The following is a 23,638-nucleotide window of genomic DNA, read 5'->3' on the forward strand; positions in this document are numbered from 1 at the left end:
ACAGAGGCAAACCGTTACATTTAGGATGAATACAGAAATTAACACAACATTGTAAATCAACTATACTTCAGTAAAAATTAAGAAAGAATAATAATTTTTTTAAAAATAGAAAAGAGGAATAAAGAAAAATCTCAACAGAAACTTTGGAGCTTCCTGGATCCCATTCCTGATAAATTTTAGATGATAGCAGATAGTTATCAAGTTGATCAACTTTTAAAATGAGAGTATAAAATGGTATTTGTCAGAAGGAAAGCATCTGTGATGCAAATCTAAAAATAATTTATATGAAGACTTAGATAAATTATTGAAATATTAGGAAATGCCAAAACCACAACTCAGTGTTGACTACCTCATACAATTTTTATTTGATGTTCTGGTGTTTTTGTCTTTCAATTTATTAGCTCTATGGCTAACTAGTAATTTCTTTTTAAATATATATTTTTTATAATTTGATATTCTGAAAATACATTGTGAAATGTCTTCAACTTATAGTGAAAATAAATAGCAAAATAGTAATATATATGCAAAATTGTCTATTAAATGCTTTCACATTTTTATTTAACTTAGATGTCAGCACTCCTTTGGTATAAATATGGAAGGGATTAGAATTACTATTAAGCAGAAGAGGAAATGGAAGCCCTTGGAAATTGATTTGCTCAAGGACCTCCAACTTCTCTGTCGCAGTCAGAACTCAAACCAAGGCTTCTGATTCTTTGAGGTTTTTCACAGCACATTTGTTTATTGAAATTTCTGTGTCTTAAGTTATCATTTCTGACTGAGGATAGTGAAAAGCTATGCCCACCTGTTCCACAGAGGCTGTGCCAGTGGCAAGCTCTGGTTTATGAGAAATAATGGGGAAAGAAGGTATAAGTATTTTGTCCTGAACAAAAAAAGATATCAGTTGTTTTATTCACAGAGTCTAAAGAAAGGAAAAATCCTGTCCTTGGACTCCAGGAAAATAAGCAGCAAAGTGATCCCCTTGAAAGCTGTTGATTTCAAAGTGAAAACTAAGAAAAATGTTATGATTTTTACTCAAATATTCCTAATGTTAAGGTTCCCTTGGAATGGTATTATAGTTCTGTTTTGAAGTAGACACCGAAACTTAGAGGCATTAAAAAAAATCATAATTTTATTTTTGCAATGACTATGTGATTTAAAAAGATAGTATATGAGTAAATATTATACACAGTTGTTTTTAAAAGTTAAGAGTTTCCCTAAAATATAGAGAAAAGTTAAGAGTTTCCCTAAAATATAGAGAAAAGTTAAATCTTGCTTTTCTGAAAGTCTGATACACTCAACAAACTCTTATTAAGAGCAGCTTTATAATATCTATTAGAAACATCATTCTACCAAGACATTTTGGAACCAAATCTCAGTAATCTTCAGGGAAGATAGTATCACTGATTCCTGGATCATCATGGTCATTATTTTCAAGTTCTTTATCATGTTCTTCATTAACATGTTTGCCACGTGCTTTTCCTGGGTTCCTTTTTTTTTTACGAATATATGATGTATTAACTTTTTCTTTAGGTTGTGAAGTTGTAGAAACAGTTTCTTTTTCCAAAGCATGTTGTAGGCAGTGGTAAAACCTGTAAAGAAATAAAACACTTCTGTTATGTATCTGTGTGTTCTCAAAAAAATGACTGAAATATACCTCAAACATAAAATTACATAAATCTGGTATCTCATGTTAACCTTAAGATATGAAATAAATCACAGAAATAATGTGCTTCTTGTTTTTATGATTGCTTATTTATGAAAAGAAATGCATTTTCAGTTCTTTAAGAACAGTCTTGAAAACTGGATTGGAATCACCTCTTGACAACCTCTATCCTACCTAATTTCTATTCCAGATGTAGGAGTCAAACAAAGGTAAAAAAAAGAACAGAAATATTTTTCTTAAAAAAAAAAATCATAACTGTAACAGAAGTCAATTTTAGAGAATTTGGAAAATATATGAAGTTACAGAATGACCTCCACATAATTACCTAAAAATAACCATTCTCAATATTTTTATTTTTTCCAGTTTATGAGTGTATTCTGAATTAATACATCTGTCCATGTATACATACACCTGTCTTTTATACAATTGTGATATTACAAAGTTTTACTTTGTTTTCTCAAATTTAATATTTATTGAAAACACTTTCCACATCACTAAATGAATTACAAAATAATACTTTTAAATGGTAGTATAACATCATGTCACTTAGACTGTCCTTTATTTTCAAGTTTGCCCAATATAAACAATGTTATAAACGTTTTGGAAATAATATGATCTGAGTTTTTAGCTATTTAGGATAGATACTTTGAAAGTAATTACATGGTTAAAAGGTATAAATATTTAAGGCTCTTGATAAATACTGTTTTCTAGAATGGGTATTCAAAAAAAAATATGCTCCTAACAGCAGAACTTGAGACCACTTCATTCATACAGTGAATATTACATCAAAAACCGCTTGACTTTGATAGGTGATAAGGGTCTCTCATTATTTAAGTTTTTATTTCTTTGAAAGTGAACATTTTTTGTTTATTGTTATTTGAATTTTTTACTGTAAATTATTCTTCTCCTTTACTCATTTTTCCAGTGGAGGGTTTGTGTTCATTTTTGGCAGACACCGGAAAGCAGCAAGTGGCTTGGTTTGCTCCGTGTGCTTCACATCAGTGCTCCACTGGGAAAGCTGAGGTTGCTAATTTCAACCTCATTGAATCTTGAATTCCTCATTTACAAAACTAGCTGTTATCCTGTACCTAGCACGGTTGTCAGAGGGTTGGTTATATATGTAAGTACCTAGCACAGACCCTGGCACTGATTAAGTTCTCAAATGTGACTATTCTTACAGAATATAAACTCCATGACACCAAGGACTCCATTTATCTTGTCATCTGTTCTGTTATATTCTTAGCATGGAGTACAGTGCAGCCACACCTGGTTAAAAATATGCCCAATAAGTGAATAAATAACAACTGAACAAAAATGGTAAACATCCGAGGTGTTATCCTAGGTCCCAAATAAAATGATCTAAAAGTTGAGAACACTTCTGCCATTGTTGAGATCTTATCATGCTTTTAACAGTTCCGCTCAGTTGTGTCCGACTCTTGGGGACTCCATAGACTGCAGCACACCAGGCTTGCCTGTCTATTACCAACTCCCAGAGCTTGCTCAAACTCATGTCCATCGAGTCAGTGATGCCTTCCAACCATCTCATACTCTGTCATCTCCTTCTCCTTCTACCTTCAGTCTTTCCCAGCATCAGGGTCCTTTCCAATGAGTCAGTCCTTCACATCTGGTAGCCAATGTATTGGCGTTTCAGCTTCAGCATCAGTCCTTCCAATGAATATTCAGAACTGATTTCCTTTAGGATGGACTGGTTGGATCTCCTTGCAGTCCAAAGGACTCTCAAGTCTTTTCCAACACAGTTCAAAGGCATCAATTTTACGGTGCTCAGCTTTCTTTATGGTCCAACTCTCACATCCATACATGACTACTGGAAAAACCATAGCTTTGACTATAAGGACCTTTGTCAACAAGGTAATGTCTCTGCTTTTTAACATGCTGTCTAGGTTGGTCATAGCTTTTCTGCCAAGGAGTAAGCATCTTTTAATTTCATGGTTGCAGTCACCATCTGCAGTGATTTTGGAGGCCAAGAAAATAAAATCTGTTATTGTTTACATTGTTTCCCCAACTATTTGCCATGAAGTGATAGGACCAAATGCCATGATCTTAGTTTCTTGAATGTTGAGTTTCAAGCTGGGTTTTTCACCCTCCTCTTTCACTTTCATCAAGATTCTTTAGTTACTCTTTGCTTTCTGCCAAAACGGTGGTGTCATTTGCATATCTGAAGTCATTGATATTTCTCCAGGCAAGCTTGATTCCAGCTTGTGCTTCATCAAACCCGGCATTTCACATGATATACTCTGCACATGAGTTAAATAAACAGGGTGACAATCTACAGCCTTGATCCTTTCCCAATTTGGATCCAGTCCATTGTTCCATGTCCAGTTCTAACTGTTGCTTATTGACCTGCATACAGATTTCTCAGGAGGCAGGTCAGGTGGCCTAGTATTCTCATCTCTTGAAGAATTTTTCACAGTTTATTGTGATCCACACAGCCAAAGGTTCTGAGGTAGTCAACAAAGCAGAAGTAGATGATTTTCTGAAACTCTCTTGCTTTTTCGATGATCCGACAGATGTTGGCAATTTGATCTCTGGTTCCTCTGCCTTTTCTAAATCCAGCTTGAAGATATGGAAGTTCTCAGATCATGTCCTATTAAAGAATTGCTTAGAGAATTTTGAGCGGTAGTTTGCTAGCGTGTGAGATGAATGTAATTGTGAGGTATTTTGAGCATTCTTTGGCACTGCCTTTCTTTGGGATTGGAATAAAAACTGACCTTTTCCAGTCCTGTGGCCACTGCTGAGTTTTCCAAATTTGCTGGCATACTGAGTGCAGCACTTTAATAGCATTATCTTTTAGACTTGAAACAGGTCCATTGGAATTGCATCACCTCCACTAGCTTTGTTCGTAGTGATGCTTCCAAAGGCTCTCTTGACTTCAGACTCCAGGATGTCTGGCTCTAGGTGAGTGATCATACCATCGTGGTTATCTGGGTCATGAAGATATTTTTTGTATAGCTCTTCTGTGTATTCTTGCCACCTCTTCTTAGTATCTTCTGCTTCTGTTAAGTCTATACCATTTCTGTCCTTTATTGTACCCATCTTTGCATGAAATATTCCCTTGATATCATTAATTTTCTTGGAGAGATCTCTATTCTTTCTCATTCTATTGTTTTCCTCTATTTCTTTGCACTGATGACTGAGGAAGGCTTTCTTATCTCTCCTTGCTATTCTTTGGAACTCTGCATTCAGATGGGTATATCTTTCCTTTTCTCCTTTGCCTTTTGCTTCTCTTCTTTTCTCAGCTATTTGTAAGGCCTCATCAGACAACCATTTTGCCTTGTTGCATTTCTTTTTCTCTGAGATGATCTTGATCATTGCCTCCTGTACAATATCATGAACCTCTGTCCATAGTTTATCAGGCACTCTGTCAGATCTAGTCCCTTAAATCTATTTCTCACTTTCACTGTATAATCATAAGGGATTTGATTCAGGTCATACCTGAATGGTCTAGTGGTTTTCCCTACTTTCTTCAATTTAAATCTAAATTTTGCAATAAGGAGTTCATGATCTGAGCCACAGTTAGCTCTTGGTCTTGTTTTTGCTGACTGTATAGAGCTTCTCCATCTTTGGCTACAAAAAATAAAATCAATCTGATTTTGGTATTGACCATCCGGTGATGTCCATGTGTAGAGTTGTCTATTGTGTTGTTGGAAGAGGGTGTTTGCTATGATCAGTGTTCTCTTGGCAAAACTCTGTTAGTCTTTGTCCTCCTTCATTTTGTATTCCAAGGCCAAGCTTGCGTGTTACTCCAGGTTATCTCTTGACTTCGTACTTTTGCATTCCAGTCCCCTATGATGAAAAGGACATGTTTTTTTGGTGTTAGTTCTAGAAGGTCTTGTAGGTCATCATAGAACCATTCAACTTTAGCTTCTTTGGCCTTAGTGGTTGGGGCATAGACTTCAATTACTGTGATATTGAACGGTTTGCCTTGGAACCAAACAGAGATCATTATGTCCTTTTTGAGATTGCATCCAAGTACTGCATTTTGGACTCTTGTTGACTATGATGGCTATTCCATTTCTTCTAAGGGATTTTTGCCCACAGTAGTAGATATAACGGTCATCTGAATTAAATTTGCCCATTCTAGTCCATTTAGTTCACTGATTCCTAAAATGTCGACGTTCACCCTTGCCTTCTCCTGTTCGACCACTTTCAATGTACCTTGATTCACGGACCTAACATTCCACATTCCTATGCAGTATTGTTCTTTACAGCATTGGACTTAATTTCATCACCAGTCCCATCCATAACTGGGCATTGTTTTCGCTTTTGCTCCATCTCTTCTTTCTTTCTGGAGTTATTTCTCCACTCTTCTTCAGTAGCATACTGGGTACCTACCTGGGGAGTTCATCTTTCAGTGTCATATCTTCTTGCCCTTTCATACTGTTCATGGGCTTCTCAAGGCAAGAATACTGAAGTGGTTTGCCATTCCCTTTTCCATCATGCTCTTATATCCTATTATAATGGGAGATTATGACAGGAAGTTTTTGACATCTACAGGATAGATTGCTATCTGAGCCAATTATGTTCTTTATTTTAATTCAATAAACAGGCTAAGTTCCACTTGCAAAAGCTCTAAAACTGCCCTTAGAAAACCAAGCTAATTGCCTCTTCCCAAATACTTCACACAATGCTAAGATATACCTAACATGATTACCACATTTCCTATCCATATTTTAAGAACTTATGTAATCACCACTATACATCTTGATATTTATCACCATTCTTGGCAGATAACTAGGGCTAAATGGTATTTCTAGAATGAATAAATCAATCTCAAAGAGGGAGGTACAGTGAAAGAGAAAACAGTACTTTACGAATTAGAGCAAAAGGTTTTGAAAATTTTAAACTGATATTTATTTTAGATCCCATAACATGGTCACAACCTTTTCATTTAATGTATTCCTTATATCCTTGCTTAACTGAAACCTGGTTCCCCACAAACACACCACTGCCTGCATTCCTGTCAAGTGGAGAATGCTTACTCTTTCAGTATCCTGCCCACCAGAGAGGTGAACGATAAGGTAAGAATTCACCTGCCTTACCAATACTTTTCCAGACTAAACTCCTTTATCAACCCCTCAGATTATGTACCAATATTCTGTTCAGTCCTTTACACTCATGAAAACTTCTACACTTGGCCTGATCTTTGTCTCCAGGTCTTGCCATTATCCTGGGTGACTTCAATGATTGGTTTTCTTCTCATTTTCCACACTGCCTATATAGCATAGTTTTTAAAAATGCCTCAGTAGAATGACTTGCTTTATCTAAAACAAATCTAAGCATGCTACAAAACGGTATGAATCACCCTTATCTGATCATAAGAGGCTATTCATGATGTTCAACATTCTCTTCTATCAGTCTCTCCCCAACCCTGCTCTTTAAACTTAGGTAACCAGGTCTTTTCTCTGGATTCTACTGTATTCCTAGAAAATTAAAGATAAGATTAAATTCCTCTTTTATGAGCACAGCGAATTAACAGCTGTGTAAAATACCTTGTTGACCACACTAAAAAGGTAATTAAAGAGGAATGGGTGTGTTACTTCTAATCTTCCATTAAACAACCTAAGAATTCAAAGCTATAATCCTTGGGGGACCAAAGAAAAAAGTGGTAAAAAGGAACAAAGACCTTTTCCGTGTTGAGAGCCAAGAATACAATTTCAACTACTTTTTTTTCTTTGTTAAGGGAACTTTTAAAATGTCCTTTGGGAAACTATCTTACTCAATAAGTCAGAAATTTGTTTCTCAATTACATGTTTTCTTCTCATGCTATGACCCTTTACACAGCATTCCAAAGCCAGATTCTCAAAGTATATTTTTCTCAACTTTCAAAGGCAACAAAAAGAGCTGGGAGAATAAAAAGAAATACATGCTCAGGCAACTCTTTTTCTGCTCCTCTCCAAAGAAAAGCAAGTTGTCTTCCGTTTTTCCACCTCTGTAGTCAAGATTATCATGACACAGAGCAACTTGTATATAGTTCTCTTCATGACAGAACTTTTCAGACCAGCTCTGGGAAAACGAATTTTTGTTCTTCAGATCAGTTAGGGGACCATGGGCAATAAAAAGCTGGTATTTCTGACTTCTTAAATAGGAACATACAATTAATGAAATCTTAAGCACAACTTCATGTCCTTTTGCATGCGTGCATGTGTGTAAAGTTGCTTCAGTTGTGTCTGACTCTGTAATGCTATGGACTGCTTCTCCAGGCAAGAGTACTGGAGTGGGTTGCCAGGGGATCTTCCCAACCCAGGGACTGAACTCGCATCTGCTGTGTTTCAGGTGGATTCTTGTAACCCTGAGCCACTGGGGAAGCCCTCACACCCTTTTAGGCTTCTATTATTCACAAATAACAAAAGAAGACTATTCTCATATATTATGTATTTGGATTTTTAACTGATTTTAAACTCTAGCATTTTATTAAAAAACGTATGTGACAGAACCTGTGCCAGGTGCTAAAACAAGTAAGAGATGGCCTGAGCCCTCAGGGAGCTCAGGGTTTGATGGGAGCGGCAGAGCTGTAAAGATACATTCAATGTGCCACGAAAAAGCTAAGATAAAACAGGAGAACATGGGGCACTCAGCTCCAAGAAAGATCAAGAAATCCTCCGTGGGGAAAAAAAACCCAAAGCCTGGGCTGAATCGCAAGGATGAATGGGAGCTGGTGAGGTGAATTCCTCCCTCTTCTGGCACAGAGAGGAATTATGAGAGGAAAAACTGAGGGGAGAGGACATCCAAGGAGAAACTACCAGAAAATGTATGTTTTCCCTTTATATTACTTACTTCTCTGACCATAAGTATATAGAGAATTGTGTGAGTTATTTATTTACCAGCTTTATTTCCATTAAAAAAAGTAAGACTTGACTCCTCCTCCTCCTCTACCCTCATTTCTATCTGCTGCCACGTTAGGATTATGCTCTGCAGGATCATTCCCATTCACCTTGCTACTTAGAGTCCTGTTACTTCTTACCCAGACTGTGTAGCAGGTCTATTCTGGTAGCCCCATCAGTAAGCCATCTTACATGTCTTCCAGAATAATGACCTTAAGTCTGTGAAGCCATAAAAGTAGCACTATTTTTTTTTAAGTAGCACTACTGTTAGAACAAGTCTGTCAAATAAATTCAGCAAGCATTTATTAACCACTGTTTTCCTACCAGACACTCAGAAAATGATAAGAAACTATACTTGCCTTTGGGGAGCTCAATATAATGTATTGACTTTTAAGTTCCTTTATTATTTATGATTAATTCAATAAAGTTATTGGGTTTCTACTCTATAAAGTTTTAGGATAAGAGATATTTAAAGTGTGGGTATGTATGGACATGTGTTTGGTTGGTATCTGTGTGTGGGGGGAGTTAGTCCTATTTAAAAGGTGACCATCTTGAGGTGGGGGAAAAAGACATACATGCAATTAAATAAGTGTAATTCAATATGGTTCACATTTCTCTTTGCACTGAGGCATAACAGTAATAATGTTTGTAAATGTTAAGACTCTGAACCAAGGAAATTGTTAAAAAAGGTTGAGACTAAGATAAGATATTAAGGAAAGGCTGCTGGGATATTTGGTTAGATATGTTCAATAGGTTACTAGATATATGGGCCCAGAACTTGGGAGATATTTGGAAGATCTACCGCAGGTGCCGGTAATGGTAAAGAACCCTCCTGCCAATGCAGGAGGCATAAGAGATGTGGGTTCAATCCCTGAGTTGGGAAGATTCCCCTGGAGAAGGGCATCCACTTCTAGTACTCTTGCCTGGAGAATCCCTATGGACAGAGGGGCCTGGAGTGCTGCAGTCCATAGGGTCTCACAGAGTCGGACATGACTGAAGCGTCTTAGCAACCAGTGTCTGGGGAAGCTAAAGCAATGGGCCATGGGAGGAATCTTAGAGAACAATAGTATTTAACCAATAGGTAGAATAACAAGAGAAACCCAGAAGGAAGCTAAGAAAAAGCACCGGAAGGAAAGTAGCAAAGTGATGTCACACAAATGCTTACCAACAGGTGTAAGAAAAATGCTCAATGTCATTAATCATCAAGGAAATGCAAATCAAAATCATAATGAGATATCACCTCACACCTGCCAGGATGGCACTTATCAAAACAAAACAAAAGACAAGTGTTGGCAAGGATGTTGAGGAAAGGATGCCAGTGAACTGTATAATGGCTAAAATTGTGAATTTTATGTTATGTATATTTTACCATAAAAAAGTAAAAACCAAAAAACCAACCATTAGAAATATTTACTTTTTTGCTCTAATTTGCTTAATTTTTATCAATATTATATGCCAATATACTTGGACTTTTTATTCTACATTTTATTTAACATTTATTTTCTTATTACACAGGTGGTGAGAAGAGGAACATGGCTAATTTCATCCAATCTAAGTCAGTCTTGATCTCTTATTAACAGCTACAAGCCCTCCTCTTGTAATTGGTAAATAAACCTCCAAAATTCCCATGTTTCACCTGGAAATCATTATAGATGAGATTATCTTACTCTTCCCATGAAGAAGTGGGCTTGGGAACCGTTTTTTATGAAAGAGACCTCTTGCTATTAAAATAATATTTTAACTTTTGATTATCACATTTCAAGAATATTTCTTGTTGCTAGAATGCTACTCATTAGGATTCTGACTTTTAAAACTTCTCTTATTACAGCTGTTTGAATTGTGAAACTTTGGTCCCATGACAAACCAATTTTATACTCAACATCTGATTGCAGAACTCATCACCTCCAGTGTTTAATTTTTCTCTTTTCCACATCAGAAGAGTAGCTCTTTTTCTGCATTTGGTTGAATATACAGCTGTTCCCCAAGGAGCTCCCTAATTTGTTCACTCTTTCTGAATTCACATGTAATCTTCTAATCAGTATCTTAAGACACTTTTTACCCTTCTTTAATTTTTCACTGATTTTATATGATGAGCATGACTCTCTTGATAGCAGCATGCACACTATAATCTCAAAACATATTTTTGAGTCAATGGATTTAAAGCATAATTTGATTTTATAGTTGGTGAACGTGGCTCAATTAACTTCACCAGGTGTATAGTTAGTTCATCCTGGGCTATATTTATAATCTTGTTGAAATTCAAGTAAGAAAACAGAAACTGATTTCCTACCTCCTACTTTTTCACCAACAGTCTCACAGTTAGAATACTAACAAATGTAGCCAACTTTTGGAATGGTACCAATAAATACTGCAGCCTGGCACACTGCAGTCCATGGGGTTGCAAAGAGGTAGACACGACTTAGCAACTGAAAAACCACCAATAAATACCTATGTACAGTTCAAACTCTGTAGCCTGGTGGAATGGAGAAGGCAATGGCAACCCACTCCAGTACTCTCGCCTGGAAAATCCCATGGACGGAGGAGCCTGGTAGGCTATAGTCCATGGGGTCGCTAAGAGTCGGACACAACTGAGCGACTTCACTTTCACTTTTCACTTTCATGCATTGGAGAAGGAAATGGCAACCCACTCCAGTGTTCTTGCCTGGAGAATCCCAGGGACAGTGGAGCCTGGTGGGCTGCCGTCTATGGGGTCGCACAGAGTCGGACACGACTGAGGTGACTTAGCAGCAATAGCAGCAGCCTGGTGGAATGGCTGGGTACCTTCAGTTACTTTCTTGAAATCACTTTTAATGCCCACAGACAGCCACAATATGTCATGAATTAATTAACTTATCTCCAATGTATCTTGGCTGATATAATTTATATGGCATTGCTGGGAGAACTGAGAAATAGTCACTTGCATAATTTTGTTAATTTTATGGTTCAAATAAGGAGCTCTGGCTGAAAAAGCCTGGATGGTGATACTGATGTAATTATAGGTTTATTCTCTGTATGAGTCAGTGAAGAAGGAGAAAGGCTATCCTAAGAATCATGACATGACACAGATGGGGCCTGTCATTCGATATATGCTGTCTAAAATATGCTAAAATTGTTAAGACAGATACAAGAAAACTGAAGCCAAGAGAGTTAAGTTGTGGTGGGTGTAGGATTTGAACTCGGTTCTGCCTCTGGAACCCAATTCTACCTCTTTCCATCATGCCACTCTGCAGCCAGAGTGGCTTCTGGCTTTAGCTGTTTCGTAAAAAACTCTAGGTATTAAAGAATGTTAAGGTATTAAAGAATGTTAAGCAGACGAGTTAAGCAAGAGGATTCCTTTTCATTTTACAGACAGGATTCTGATGGTAATACGGAGAATGGCTAAGCAGAGAGACACCCTGGAAACATTCTACTCTTAGATCAGTAGTCCTGAATGAAGAATGTGGCAGGAAGGGTGGGGAGAGAAGAATGAGTCAGGAGTGATTTCGGCAGTGATTGACTGGTTGTGAGGTGACCAAACGAGTGCTGCTGCTGCTGCTGCTAAGTCTCTTCAGTCGTGTCCGACTGCGACCCCATAGACGGCAGCCCACCAGGCTCCCCCGTCCCTGGGATTCTCCAGGCAAGAACACTGAGTGGGTTGCCATTTCCTTCTCCAATGCATGAAAGTGAAAAGTGAAAGTGAAGTCGCTCAGTCGTGTCCAACTCTTAGTGACCCCATGGACTGCAGCCTGCCAGGCTCCTCTGTCCATGGGATTTTCCAGGCAAGAGTACTGGAGTGGGGTGCCATTGCCTTCTCTGGACCAAAGGGGTGGGGAGAAAGCAAAAAGGAAATAATAAATGACAATGAGATGATTTCTTCAATAACTCAGAAATACACATTTTACTGATGGTAGGTTAGTGGCATTTATCTTCGTATATAAAAAGCAGCATAATTGTCACTTCTTTATATCAAAAATTCTATTCTGAGGAAAAAGTTGAGAAAGAGTAATGTAAAATTAATCAAGCAGAAACAAGGGAAATATAAAGATGTGCACGGACAGCCATAATCCTTCTGACTGGGACAATTATGCCAATTCAAATCTAATTCATGACAAGAGCTGAGTTCTGATCTAGCCAGAGGTATAAAATATTTATCAGATTAAAATTAACCAGGCTGTTCTCCTCAAAAGGAGATTTTAAGTAATCTTCAGTAGGTCCCATCCCGGGGGCAGAGTGTACCATGTCCCTGGCTGCCTTCGGCTGGATCAGTTATGTCCCTGTGGCTGCTTCGCTCTCACCTGAGTGACTGTTTCTCCTTAATGCCTGGTGCTGGCAGCTGCATGTCCCACTCTTCTGCCGGAGCTTCCTCCGCTTTGTGCCCCATGAAGTACCCACTGCAGTTTGGCCTTTATGTATACTATGTGCTGAGTCTCTTCAGTTGTGTCCGACTCTGGGCAACCCTGTGGCCATTACCCCACGAGGTTCCTCTGTCCGTGGGGTTTCCCAGGCAAGAATACTGGAGTGGGTTGCCACTTCCTTCTCGAGGCATCTTCCCAAGCCAGGGATGGAACCCGCATCTCTTATGTCTCCTGCACTGGCAGGCAGGTTCCTTACCACTGGCCTACTCTCATCAATTATTTTCATTATCTTTATTATTCATGATAAGGCTACAAATATAAAAGCAGCTGGGAGTATAAACTGGAGATGATGTGTATTAATATTTTCAAAGAAGACCTAGGTATATAAGACTAACATGGAAATATATCATTAACATACCTTTCAATTCTCTTCTTGTTTTCTTCCATTTTTTGGTTTGCTATCTTTAACAGGAAGTTGATATATTCCTCTGTCACCATCAGTTTTCCTTGATGGCTTAAAGGAACTTCTAAGCCATGTGTGCTCCGGACAGCCTACAAGGAACAATTTAGATTGGATGACTTATGTACTAGAGATGCTGAAGATAACTAAAGAACAGTCAACTCAGGGCTGTGTTTATATATAGTTTAGCTCCATTACAGCACTTAGGTTTGCACTTTGATACAATTTAGTCAAATACAGTTGAATCAAAGGAGAGTAAATAGATTTTCCCATCATATAAAGTCATTTGCAAAGAAAATCGTTTTATACATTGTCTTTCAGAGAAGCAGATATTATCAAAGAGCCCAATAAACTTAATAGTATCAATCTCACTAAATCTAAGGAAGTTTTAATACACTATTTAAATAAAATAAATGAAACCTCAACAGAAGTTTTAAGGAAAAATCAAAATGGCTTGGATGCTGAAGGGCCTCTTAGCACTGCTTCTGCAGGGTGGTTACAAGATAAAGCAGGCCTGTTCCATCACACAAAGTGGCTGCTTTCTTGATGCTTTAGGGTTGCCAGTCTTAGTAACCCCATTGAGGAAACAGTCAGCATGTTCCCAGTAAACCCAAACACTGGATATAGGTTCAGAAACAACAGAAACTCTTATGAGGCAGAAAAATTCATTCAACGAGCCTTTACTGAATGTCTGCAATTATCCAGGCCCCACAGAAGGTATGAAGATATAGGATGAATACACATGCTGCTACTACTGCTGCTAAGTCACTTCAGTCGTGTCCAACTCTGTGCGACCCCATAGACAGAAGCCCCCCAGGCTCCACCGTCCCTGGGATTCTCCAGGCAAGAACACTGGAGTAGGTTGCCATTTCCTTCTCCAATGCAGGAAAGTGAAAAGTGAAAGGGAAGTCGCTCAGTCGTGTCCGACTCTTCGAGACCCCATGGACTGCAGCCCACCAGGCTCCTCTGTCCATGGGATTTTCCAGGCAAGAGTACTGGAGTGGGGCGCCATTGCCTTCTCCGATGAATACACATGGTCCCCATCTAAAAGACAGCTAACACGTCTGAACAAAAAACCAAGTGAACAAAGAATCACAATCCAACACGGTACTAAGAAGAAACACATAAATGTGCGTGTGCACGCACGCATGTGCCACACACACACACACACAAAATACTAAGGAAACGTATTCAGTAGAAGAGGAGCAACTGACTGAGACAGGTGGTGGTTTTATGGGATTTTAAAGCATACATATAATTTCACCAGATGTAAAAATGGGAGAAGGGGAGCATTCAGCCAGAGAAAGAACTTTTCTATAGTAACAGGACACGAAAAGCATAATACATTCGGGAAATGACCAACAGCATTTTATCTGGCTGGCGTGGAAGCATGCTAGTGGAACATGAGCATAGATAAGGTAGATGCAAAATAGTTTAAGTATATAAGGTCTTGAAAGTCAGAGAAAATACCAGGTGACCTTGACTTCTTTAAAACGGGCATTCTGACACTACTGGCTAGAGGGACTGAAGGAAAAGATGGGGAGGACGAGGACCAGGCAGGAGACTGCTGTAAAGACAGAGGTGAGAGATGAAGAGGGCTTGAGTAGGGGCAGTGGAAGAGGGCTGGGAGAGGTGCAGTCCGGAGTGAGGACTTAGAGGTAGATGTGACAGATCTGTCACTAACTTAATATAGAAGACAAAGGAGAGAAAGGTGGAAGAGTGGTTCTGTTTTTGCTCGGGCCACCAGATGTACATAGTGGGGAGGGAGATGTGGACTCAAATCAGTACCATGAACTTTGCTTTTCTGTTTCCTCATGCTATACAGATGTCTTCTTTCGTAAGCCACCTCTTTTTGGAAAGCAGGTTATTTGTTAAAAATAGATAGAAAATTGGGAAGTCTTGGGAGCTAGAATGGAAGACAATCGGAAACACTACAAAAGCAAACAATGTGCACATTGCCAAACAGTAAACACGAACAGTAGCTACTGCAGGAGAGGGCAAAAGTCACTAGGGGCTGGCTTGGCCAGGAAAGGACTCAGAAAGGCTGTGGGACTTGCAAGGAAGTTTAAAGATCCTCTAGTCCAGGGGATGGCAGACTTTTTCTGTAAAAGGATAGATAGTAAATATGTTCAACTTTGCAGGCCATATGATGTCTGCCATTGTAGCACAAAAGCAACCTTAGACAGCAATTCATCAAACAGGGGTACTGGAACTAGTCTCCCGTGGGCTGGATGTGGCCCTAGGGCAGCAATTTGATAGATCCCTGACACAGCTGAAAAAGTTCAGTCCCTGATGGATCCCTGTAGAGGACTTTAGGGCCCATCTGTGATTCTTTGCAATACATCATGGTGCTCATTAAATTGGGCCGTGACTATTCAGAATGTGGAGGCCAAAGAGAATCAGGTTAAAAATAAGTGGTGTATGTGTTAATCGCTCAGTCGTGTCTGACTCTTTTGCGACGCCATGGACTGTTGCCCATCAGGCTCCTCTGCCCATGGGATTCTCCAGCCAAGAATACTGGAGTGGGTTGCCATTTCTTTCTCCAGAGGATCTTCCCAACCCAGGGATCAAAACCAGGTCTTCATTTCAGGCGGATTCTTTACCATCTGAGGCACCAAGGAAGCAGAAAAGTAAGTGGAGGGGAATATTATAAGGCCTCAGGTGTAAAGCTAAGAACTCTGGACTTTGCCCTGTACAGAACAGTCACTGAAGATTTCTGAGCAGGGAATGGCAGGACGATTTGAGTAGAAGGTTATTTGATAATCTGGATTACTTCATGATCAAAGAATTGCTTTTTACCAAAAGGTACCTTACCAGCATAGTCTTTCCTCTCTTTCCCACAGTTATGCCGGAGTTCCTGAAGCCAGAATCTATTGCCACTGAATGCTGTAAGAAAATAAATTTGTTAAATTCTGATCATCTGGCTAACCAGATAAACACTTTAGCTCTACAAACTGCTGAAACATAATATAACCTCAAATCTATAATTAGATAAAACATTAGTTGATTAAACGAGCATTGCATTAATTGTGGTAGAAGAGTTAAAGTTCCAAACTAAATCTACTCATATACCTATAAATTCAAGTATAATCACAAAATTTTACCAGAATCTGTGCATCCTGCAACTGTCGACACTGCACGTGAAGAACAAGTGGCTCGAATTTCAAAATGGCATCGCCCTTCGCTTTCTGCAGGGCCACAATCTAAATATACGGAAAATATTAGGATTAGACACAAATACATGATCCTATTCCTTGGTGACCCTTTATCCTATGTTCCTTCAATATTTCCAAGGAACTTTCACACTCATTCTGCATCGTTCTTCCACAGTAACTTTTCACTCTGCTTTCTTGGATCTCTTTCTCCAAAACTCATTCATCTGCTTATTCTTTTAAGAGACTTGATTTCTAATCCTCTCATAAACTATCTGTGGCATTCTTTCAAACCATACCTCAAACAAGTAAACTATTTACTTTATATTTTTAATGAATATGGAATGTAAAGACTGTACTGCTGCTGCTGCTGCTGCTAAGTCACTTCAGTCGTGTCCGACTCTGTGCGACCCCATAGATGGCAGCCCACCAGGCTCCCCCTCCCTGGGATTCTACAGACAAGAACACTGGAGTGGGTTGCCATTTCCTCCTCCAATGCATGAAAGTGAAAAGTGAAAGTGAAGTCGCTCAGTCATGCCCGACTCTTAGCGATCCCAAGGACTGCAGCCTACCAGGCTCCTCCGTCCATGGGATTTTCCAGGCAAGAGTACTGGAGTGGGTTGCCATTGCCTTCTCTGAAAGACTGTACTGCTGCTGCTGCTGCTGCTGCTAAGTCACTTCAGTCGTGTCCGACTCTGTGCAACCCCACAGACGGCAGCCCACTAGGCTCCCCTGTCCCTGGGATTCTCCAAGCAAGAACATTGGAGTGGGTTGCCATTTCCTTCTCCAATGCATGAAAGTAAAAAGTGAAAGTGAAGTTGCTCAGTCGTACCTGACTCTTAGCGACCCCATGGACCGCAGCCTACCAGGCTCTTCCGTCCATGGGATTTTCCAGGCAAGAGTACTGGAGTGGGTTGCCATTGCCTTCTCTGAAAGACCGTACTAGATCTGTCTAAATGCTTTGTTGTTAGATTGAAGATTGAGACACATGTATTATTATGCTTCAGCTAGAATCTATTATGTGAACCGAGAACTTCCAGATGTTCAAGCTGGATTTAGAAAAGGCAGAGGAACCAGAGATCAAATTGCCAACATCTATTGGATCACAGAAAATGCAAGGGAATTCCAGAAAAACATCTATTTCTGCCTCATTAACTATGCTAAACCCTTTGACTGTGTGGATCACAACAAACTGTGGAAAATTGTTAGAGATGGGAATACCAGATCACCTAACCTGCCTCCTAAGAAATCTGCATGCAGGTCAAGAAGCAACAGTCAGAACTGAACATGGAACAACAGACTGGTTCAAAATTGGGAAAGGAGTATGTCAAGGCTGTATATTGTCACCATGTTTATTTAACTTATAGGCAGAGTACATCATGTGAAATGCTGGGCTGGATGAATCACAAGCTGGACTCAAGATTGCTGGGAGAAATATCAACAATCTCAGATATACAGATGATACACCACCCTTATGGCAGAAAGTGAAGAGGAACTAAAAAGCCTCTTGATGAAGGTGGAAGAGGAGAGTGAAAAAGCTGGCTTAAAACGCAACATTCAAAAAACAAAGATCATGGCATCTGGTCCCATCACTTCAGGGCATATAGATGGGGAACAAGAGAAATAGTGAAAGACTTTATTTTCTTGGGCTCTAAAATCACTGTGAACAATGAATGTAGCCATGAAATTAAAAGACGCTTGCTCCCTGGAAGAAAAGTTATGACCAACCTAGACAGCATATTAGAAAGCAGAGACATTACTTTGCCTACAAAGGTCTGTCTAGTCAAAGCTATGCTTTTTCCAATAGTCATATATGGATGTAAGAACTGGACAATAAAGAAAACTGAGCTCCAAAGAATTGATGCTTTTGAACTGTGGTGTTGGAGAAGACTCTTGAGAGTCTCTTGGACTGTAAGGAGATCATACCAGTCAATCCTAAAGGAAATCAGTTTTGAATACTCATTGGAAGAACTGATGCTGAAGCTGAAACTCCAATACTTTGGCCACCTGATGGGAGGAACTGACTCATGGAAAAGACCCTGATGCTAGAAAGATTGAAGGCAGGAGAAGGGGACGACAGATGGTTGGATGGCATCACCGACTCAATGGACATGAGTTTCAGCAAGCTCTGGGAGATGGTGAAGGACAGGGAAGCCTGGTGTGTTGCAGTCCACGGGGTCACAAAGAGTCGCACATGACTTGATGACTGAACAACAACAGAATCTGGACAAGGTAGTTGTTACTTCTGTCTGCCTAACCTACCTGCACCGTTCTCCCTCCTTCACATCATTTGATTCTGGTGCGACTGTCAGTTGTGACCCTGTCGCTCATGGCTCCCACTATATAATATCAGACAATGAGTGCCTGGGTCTGATCAAGGAGAGCATTCTATTCTACTGGCAAAGATAACTCATCTTGGCGGAGAACACCTCACCAGGCAGGATGACTCAGAATCCTTTGGAAATAATGCATGGATCTTAAAAGTGAACCTTTTTCTGCTGGGGTTGCTGGCAGCTATCTTTCCCACCACAAAGATTATCTGCAGCAGAAGAGAAATGCAAACATACAGAGAGAACCAGTACCCAGAGGAGACTGAGTGAGTACTCTGAAGACAACATTTAAGCGCCTGAGCCGGTAATGTAAAACGCCTGACTAATATAAATTTATATGAATGCACCTAAACATTTTATTTTAGGGAACTAAATAATACAGCATAGACAGCAGTCTCCCACAACTAAAAAAATAGCCATTGTAATGAGTGCTCTTTAGGCCTTGTAATCTGCAGTCATTAAAATTGTGCACATAAATTGAATTTTCTATTCTTTTCATATATATTTAAAGTGACTGTGAATTAAAGTTTATTTCTAAATTTACATATAAAAACTTACCACATCATCTTTCACACAGGCTTTGTGTGTAACCAGGAGCCAGCAACAGTTTTGTTTCTGAACCTCAGAGCCATTTACACTCTAAAATGAAAAAATAACATAATTTAAGTTAGTCACATAATATTTAGAAAATAAGAAGTACAATGTGTAGCATATTTCGTGCTTGTGCTGTTCTTAGTCACTCAGTCGTGTCCAACTCTTAGGCGATCCCAGGCTTCTCTGTCCGTGGGGATTCTCCAGGCAAGAATACTAGAGTAGGTTGCCATGCCCTTCTCCAGGAGATCTTCCCAACCCAGAGATCCAACCCAGGTCTCCCACACTGCAGGAGGATTCTTTTCCGTCTGAGCCATCAGGGAAGCCCATTTTAGGCTTTCTCCTAAGAATTAGGAATCACTAAGAACAACTGAATAGGCTTTTGGGCAAAATTAAACATAAAACAAAAATGAAATGAAATTATTTGAGATAGAAAGAAAGTAATTTGTTTATTAAGATAAAAATACTTAACATTTCCTGAAATATGGTCTTGTTTTTGTTAGGAGAAAAGGTATTATTACAAGGGGTTGTACACTAGTAGCCCCTAAGTTGTACTCTAGCTGTTTTATACGATTAGCAGAACATTAAAAACATTTTTTAAAATTCCTTTTGTAAGAAAGCACTGTTTCAGTCCCACACAGGACCTACCAGTTTTTACTGATGCCTGATCTGTTCATACCTTTCTATGTCCCTAGTCACTATAGGCATAAATTTGTGACCTCTGGATTAGACTTCATATGTAGCACCAAAGAGCACCAAAGAGCTAAGACTGAAAGTTCAGAATTTCAAGAAGGCAAATATTTTACCAGTATTCTTTGCTTATTAACTGTAAAAATGTTTATTTGTCAAGTTCTATTAGGTGCTTTGTATATAAACAGAAGAAAAGCTATGACAAACCTAGACAGCATATTAAAAAGCAGAGACATTATTTTGCCAACAAAGGTCCGCATAGTCAAAGCTATGATTTTTCCAGTAGTCATGTATGGACATGAGAGTTGGACCATAAAGAAGGCTGAGTGCCAAAGAACTATGCTTTCTAGCTGTGGTTTTGGAGAACACTCTTGAGAATCCCTTGAACAGCAAGGATATCAAACGAGTCAATCCTAAAGGCAGTCAGTCCTAAATATTCATTGGAAGGACTGATGCTGAAACTGAAGCTCCAATACTTTGGCCACCTAATGTTTAGAACTGACTCATTACAAAAGACCCTGATGCTGGGAAACATTGAAGGCAAAAAGAGAAGAGGGCAGCAGAGGATGAGATGGTAAGATAGCATTACTGACTCAATGGATGTGAGTTTCAGCAAGCTCTGGGAGACGGGGAAGGACAGGGAAGCCTGGCTTACTGCAGTCCACGGGGTCGCAGAGTCTGACTTGACTGAGCGACTGAACAACAACAATAAATATAAACAGATCCTATCCTCAAGGACAGCTGAGAAAGGATACAGGAAACCACATGCACTTTCTATGCAGTAAACATGGTTTATATATAAACTGTAATTTTTTCCAACTAACTTATTGAAATAATTCCAACAAATTGGAACTGCTAGGACTAAAAATATCCAAAATTTATTGTTTTGAGTCTAAACTATAATAGATTTCCCCCTACTATACAGAGGGGATTTCATCAATCTTGGCCCCCAGTGTTTATGTGGGTATGTTTCCTAAAACTGTACAAATGTTAATATTGGGCTTCCCTGGTGGCTCAGACAGTAAAGAATTCACCTGCAATGCAGGAGGCCCAGGTCAGATCCAAATATGGTATTGTAAAGAAATTGCTTTTTGTTTGCTACTGTTCAACTCAGTCATCTTCTTATGCTTAATCCTTACTAGTCACTCGTGTTATTTCATTTTCTTCTTCTTCTTCTTTTTGTTTTATTCATCTTGGTTTATCAATGTCTTTGTTACTGGTTTCCAAGAGCTCATTTATGACTAAGGTTAACCATTTGTCAGGCAATGAAAATGAAATACCATATTTTACTGTCAATTTACTATGATGTTTTATATTTTGGTTGTGTATTAAAATATAGTCATGCTGTGTTTCATGTAAATAAATCAATCATCATACTTCTACAAGGTGACTTTTATACATTAGGAACACAGGAGACTTTGCCATCTGGCTTTGGAATGGAGAAGTGTTGTGCTTCTCCAAATAACTGATCTGTTTTCACTGAATGACCTCAGTCAGGGACTGATGTTTCTGATCTAATGCTGGCTGCCCTAAATCTTACAACCAAATGTGTGACCCACCTCTAGCAAATTAACAGTCTAGTGATATATTTTCAGGACTAATGCCATTTCTGCTTTGTCTTATCTACGCTCCTTTTATCCAGATTTTCTCACTTTTTATTTTCCTTCTTGTAATGCCTACTTGTAAGTTGATCCAAATTCTTCCAGAAATAAGGCAAAGTGAAACAAGGTATAAGGTAACACATATAATGAAAAGATGTTCAGGAAAAAGTCCTAAAGGTAGTTCAGAAGAAGTAGTCATTGCTTCCAAGTGGACGTGTGTGTGTGTGCTCAGGTAGGAAAGGGGAGTTTGGGGAGGTGTGTCTCAGATATGCAAAGATGGAGGTAAACATTTCAGGAAAAATAAAGATGAACAAAGGCAGATAAATGTAAGAGGAAAAAGAGAATAGTTCAGTTTCAGTGACCAGCTTAAGATGAAGAGTCAGAGGGGAAAAACAGCTGAAGAACACCAGGGCTTCCCTGGTGGCTCTGACAGTAAAGAATCCACCTGCAATGCGGGAGACCTGGGTTCCATCCCTGGGTTGGGAAGATCCCCTGGAGGAGGGCATGGCAACCTACTCCAGTATTCTTGCCTGGAGGATCCCCACGGACAGAGAAGCCTGGCCGGGCTACAGTTCATGAGGTTGCAAAGAGTTGGACACGACTGAGTGACTAAACACAACAAAGCACAAAGTATTTCAGCACAGATGAGTGACACACACAAACTGTGCTTTATAAAGGGGAATCTGTTACCAGCGTGTAACTTGGTTTGGAGTAGGGAGACTGGTAGTTCAGTGACCTGTTAGGAAATCACTGCGTAAATTCAGATAAGACAGGGCAGGAGAAATGAGGGAAGAGAGAGAAAGCAAGCCAAGCAATGGAAGCAAATAAGAATGAATAGACCCTGCTAACTTGGGAGACATTCACATGACCTGTCAGTGAGAGATCTAAAGAATGAGTTTACAAGCATGGTGTCTTGCAAGCTCTGAATTCAATCTTAATGTTAAAGTGAATACACAGCTAACTTTTATAGTGCACTTAATATGCCAGGCAGGGTGCTAAAGTTTTAAAGTTGTGTCCAACTCTTTGTGACCCCGCGGACTATAGAGTCCATGGAATTCTCCAGGCCAGAATACTGGAGTGGGTAGCCTTTCCCTTCGCTAGGGGATCTTCCCAACCCAGGGATCGAACCCAGGCCTCCCGCACTGCAAGCGGATTCTCTATCATCTGAGACACAAGGGCTTCCCTCGTGGCTTCCTAAAAATTACCAGAGTTGTAATAATGGAGTGGGCCACTAGGAGGCAGTGAACTCCTTAACCATAGCGAGCAGCAATCAACTGGTTAACAATGGTTTGTTAGAGCTGTCGACCAGAAGGGAGCCGCCTCGCCAGACTAAAAATCTTTAAATCTCCTTAGTATTGAAAAAATTAAAATTCCCTTAGTGTTTACAAAAAAAAGTCTCTAACCCTTGCAACTCAACATCATTCCCAGGCTAGTAGTTTCAGCATCATTTGGGGGCTTGTAAGAAATGCAGATTATGCCCTAGCCTTGACGTATAGAATCAGAATACGTATTTTAAAAGTTCTCCCAAGTAATTAATAAACACATTAAAATTTTAGACACATCGGTTTAAGTAACGCTGTCAGTTTAAAGAGACCGAGATCACCGATCAGAGAACAAATTAGGCAAGCTGGGTTGGGGTGTTACATCGGGCGGGTGTAGGAGTTCCCGTCGTGCACACTACAGGGCAGGGCTGGAAGGGCACAAAGGGTCCTCACCCCGTCTAGGAGGATGATTCGGCCAGCGCAGGAACTGGTGGTGAAAAACTGTTCTTGCCCATTTAGGAGCTGCACAATCTCTAACACGTCCTCGTCCACACTGCCCTTCCGGCTGAGGTCCGCTTTGCTCAGACACTGCGCCTTCCACCTCTTGAACTCTGCGCTAAGATCCATGCGACGAAAGAGTTAGAGTCTGGACTTTTCACGTTAGCCTTGTTTTCCCTGGAGGCAGCCATATTGACGTCAATGGTGGCCGGGAA

The 23,638-nt window shown here is 39.6% G+C and overlaps 1 protein-coding gene across 1 annotated transcript; it reads right to left on the reverse strand.

The window, feature by feature from the left end:
• Positions 1–1,107: 1,107 nt before the first annotated feature.
• On the reverse strand, positions 1,108–23,637 carry TYW3 (tRNA-yW synthesizing protein 3 homolog). The gene is made up of 6 exons (XM_019957258.2): positions 23,379–23,637; positions 19,340–19,420; positions 16,404–16,502; positions 16,114–16,185; positions 13,258–13,391; positions 1,108–1,589 (listed from the first exon to the last, which is right to left on the reverse strand). The coding sequence occupies exons 1-6, from the start codon at positions 23,550–23,552 to the stop codon at positions 1,373–1,375; spliced, it is 777 nt and encodes a 258-aa protein (XP_019812817.2). The 5' UTR covers positions 23,553–23,637; the 3' UTR covers positions 1,108–1,372.
• Between the last annotated feature and the right edge of the window lies 1 nt (position 23,638).

Source organism: Bos indicus, chromosome 3, assembly GCF_029378745.1.
Source record: "Bos indicus isolate NIAB-ARS_2022 breed Sahiwal x Tharparkar chromosome 3, NIAB-ARS_B.indTharparkar_mat_pri_1.0, whole genome shotgun sequence".
NCBI classification, from domain to species: Eukaryota; Metazoa; Chordata; class Mammalia; order Artiodactyla; family Bovidae; genus Bos; species Bos indicus.

Bases quoted from the DNA above. Each gene is read 5' to 3' on its own strand.
- TYW3 (XM_019957258.2), bottom strand. From the start codon at position 23,552: ATGGATCTTAGCGCAGAGTTCAAGAGGTGGAAGGCGCAGTGTCTGAGC. The intron at 16,503-19,339 runs GTAAGTTTTTAT...CCGTATATTTAG, and splicing joins CCTGTGTGAAAGATGATGTG to ATTGTGGCCCTGCAGAAAGC. The intron at 13,392-16,113 runs GTAAGGTACCTT...TGTTCCTTGTAG, and splicing joins AGAGAGGAAAGACTATGCTG to GCTGTCCGGAGCACACATGG.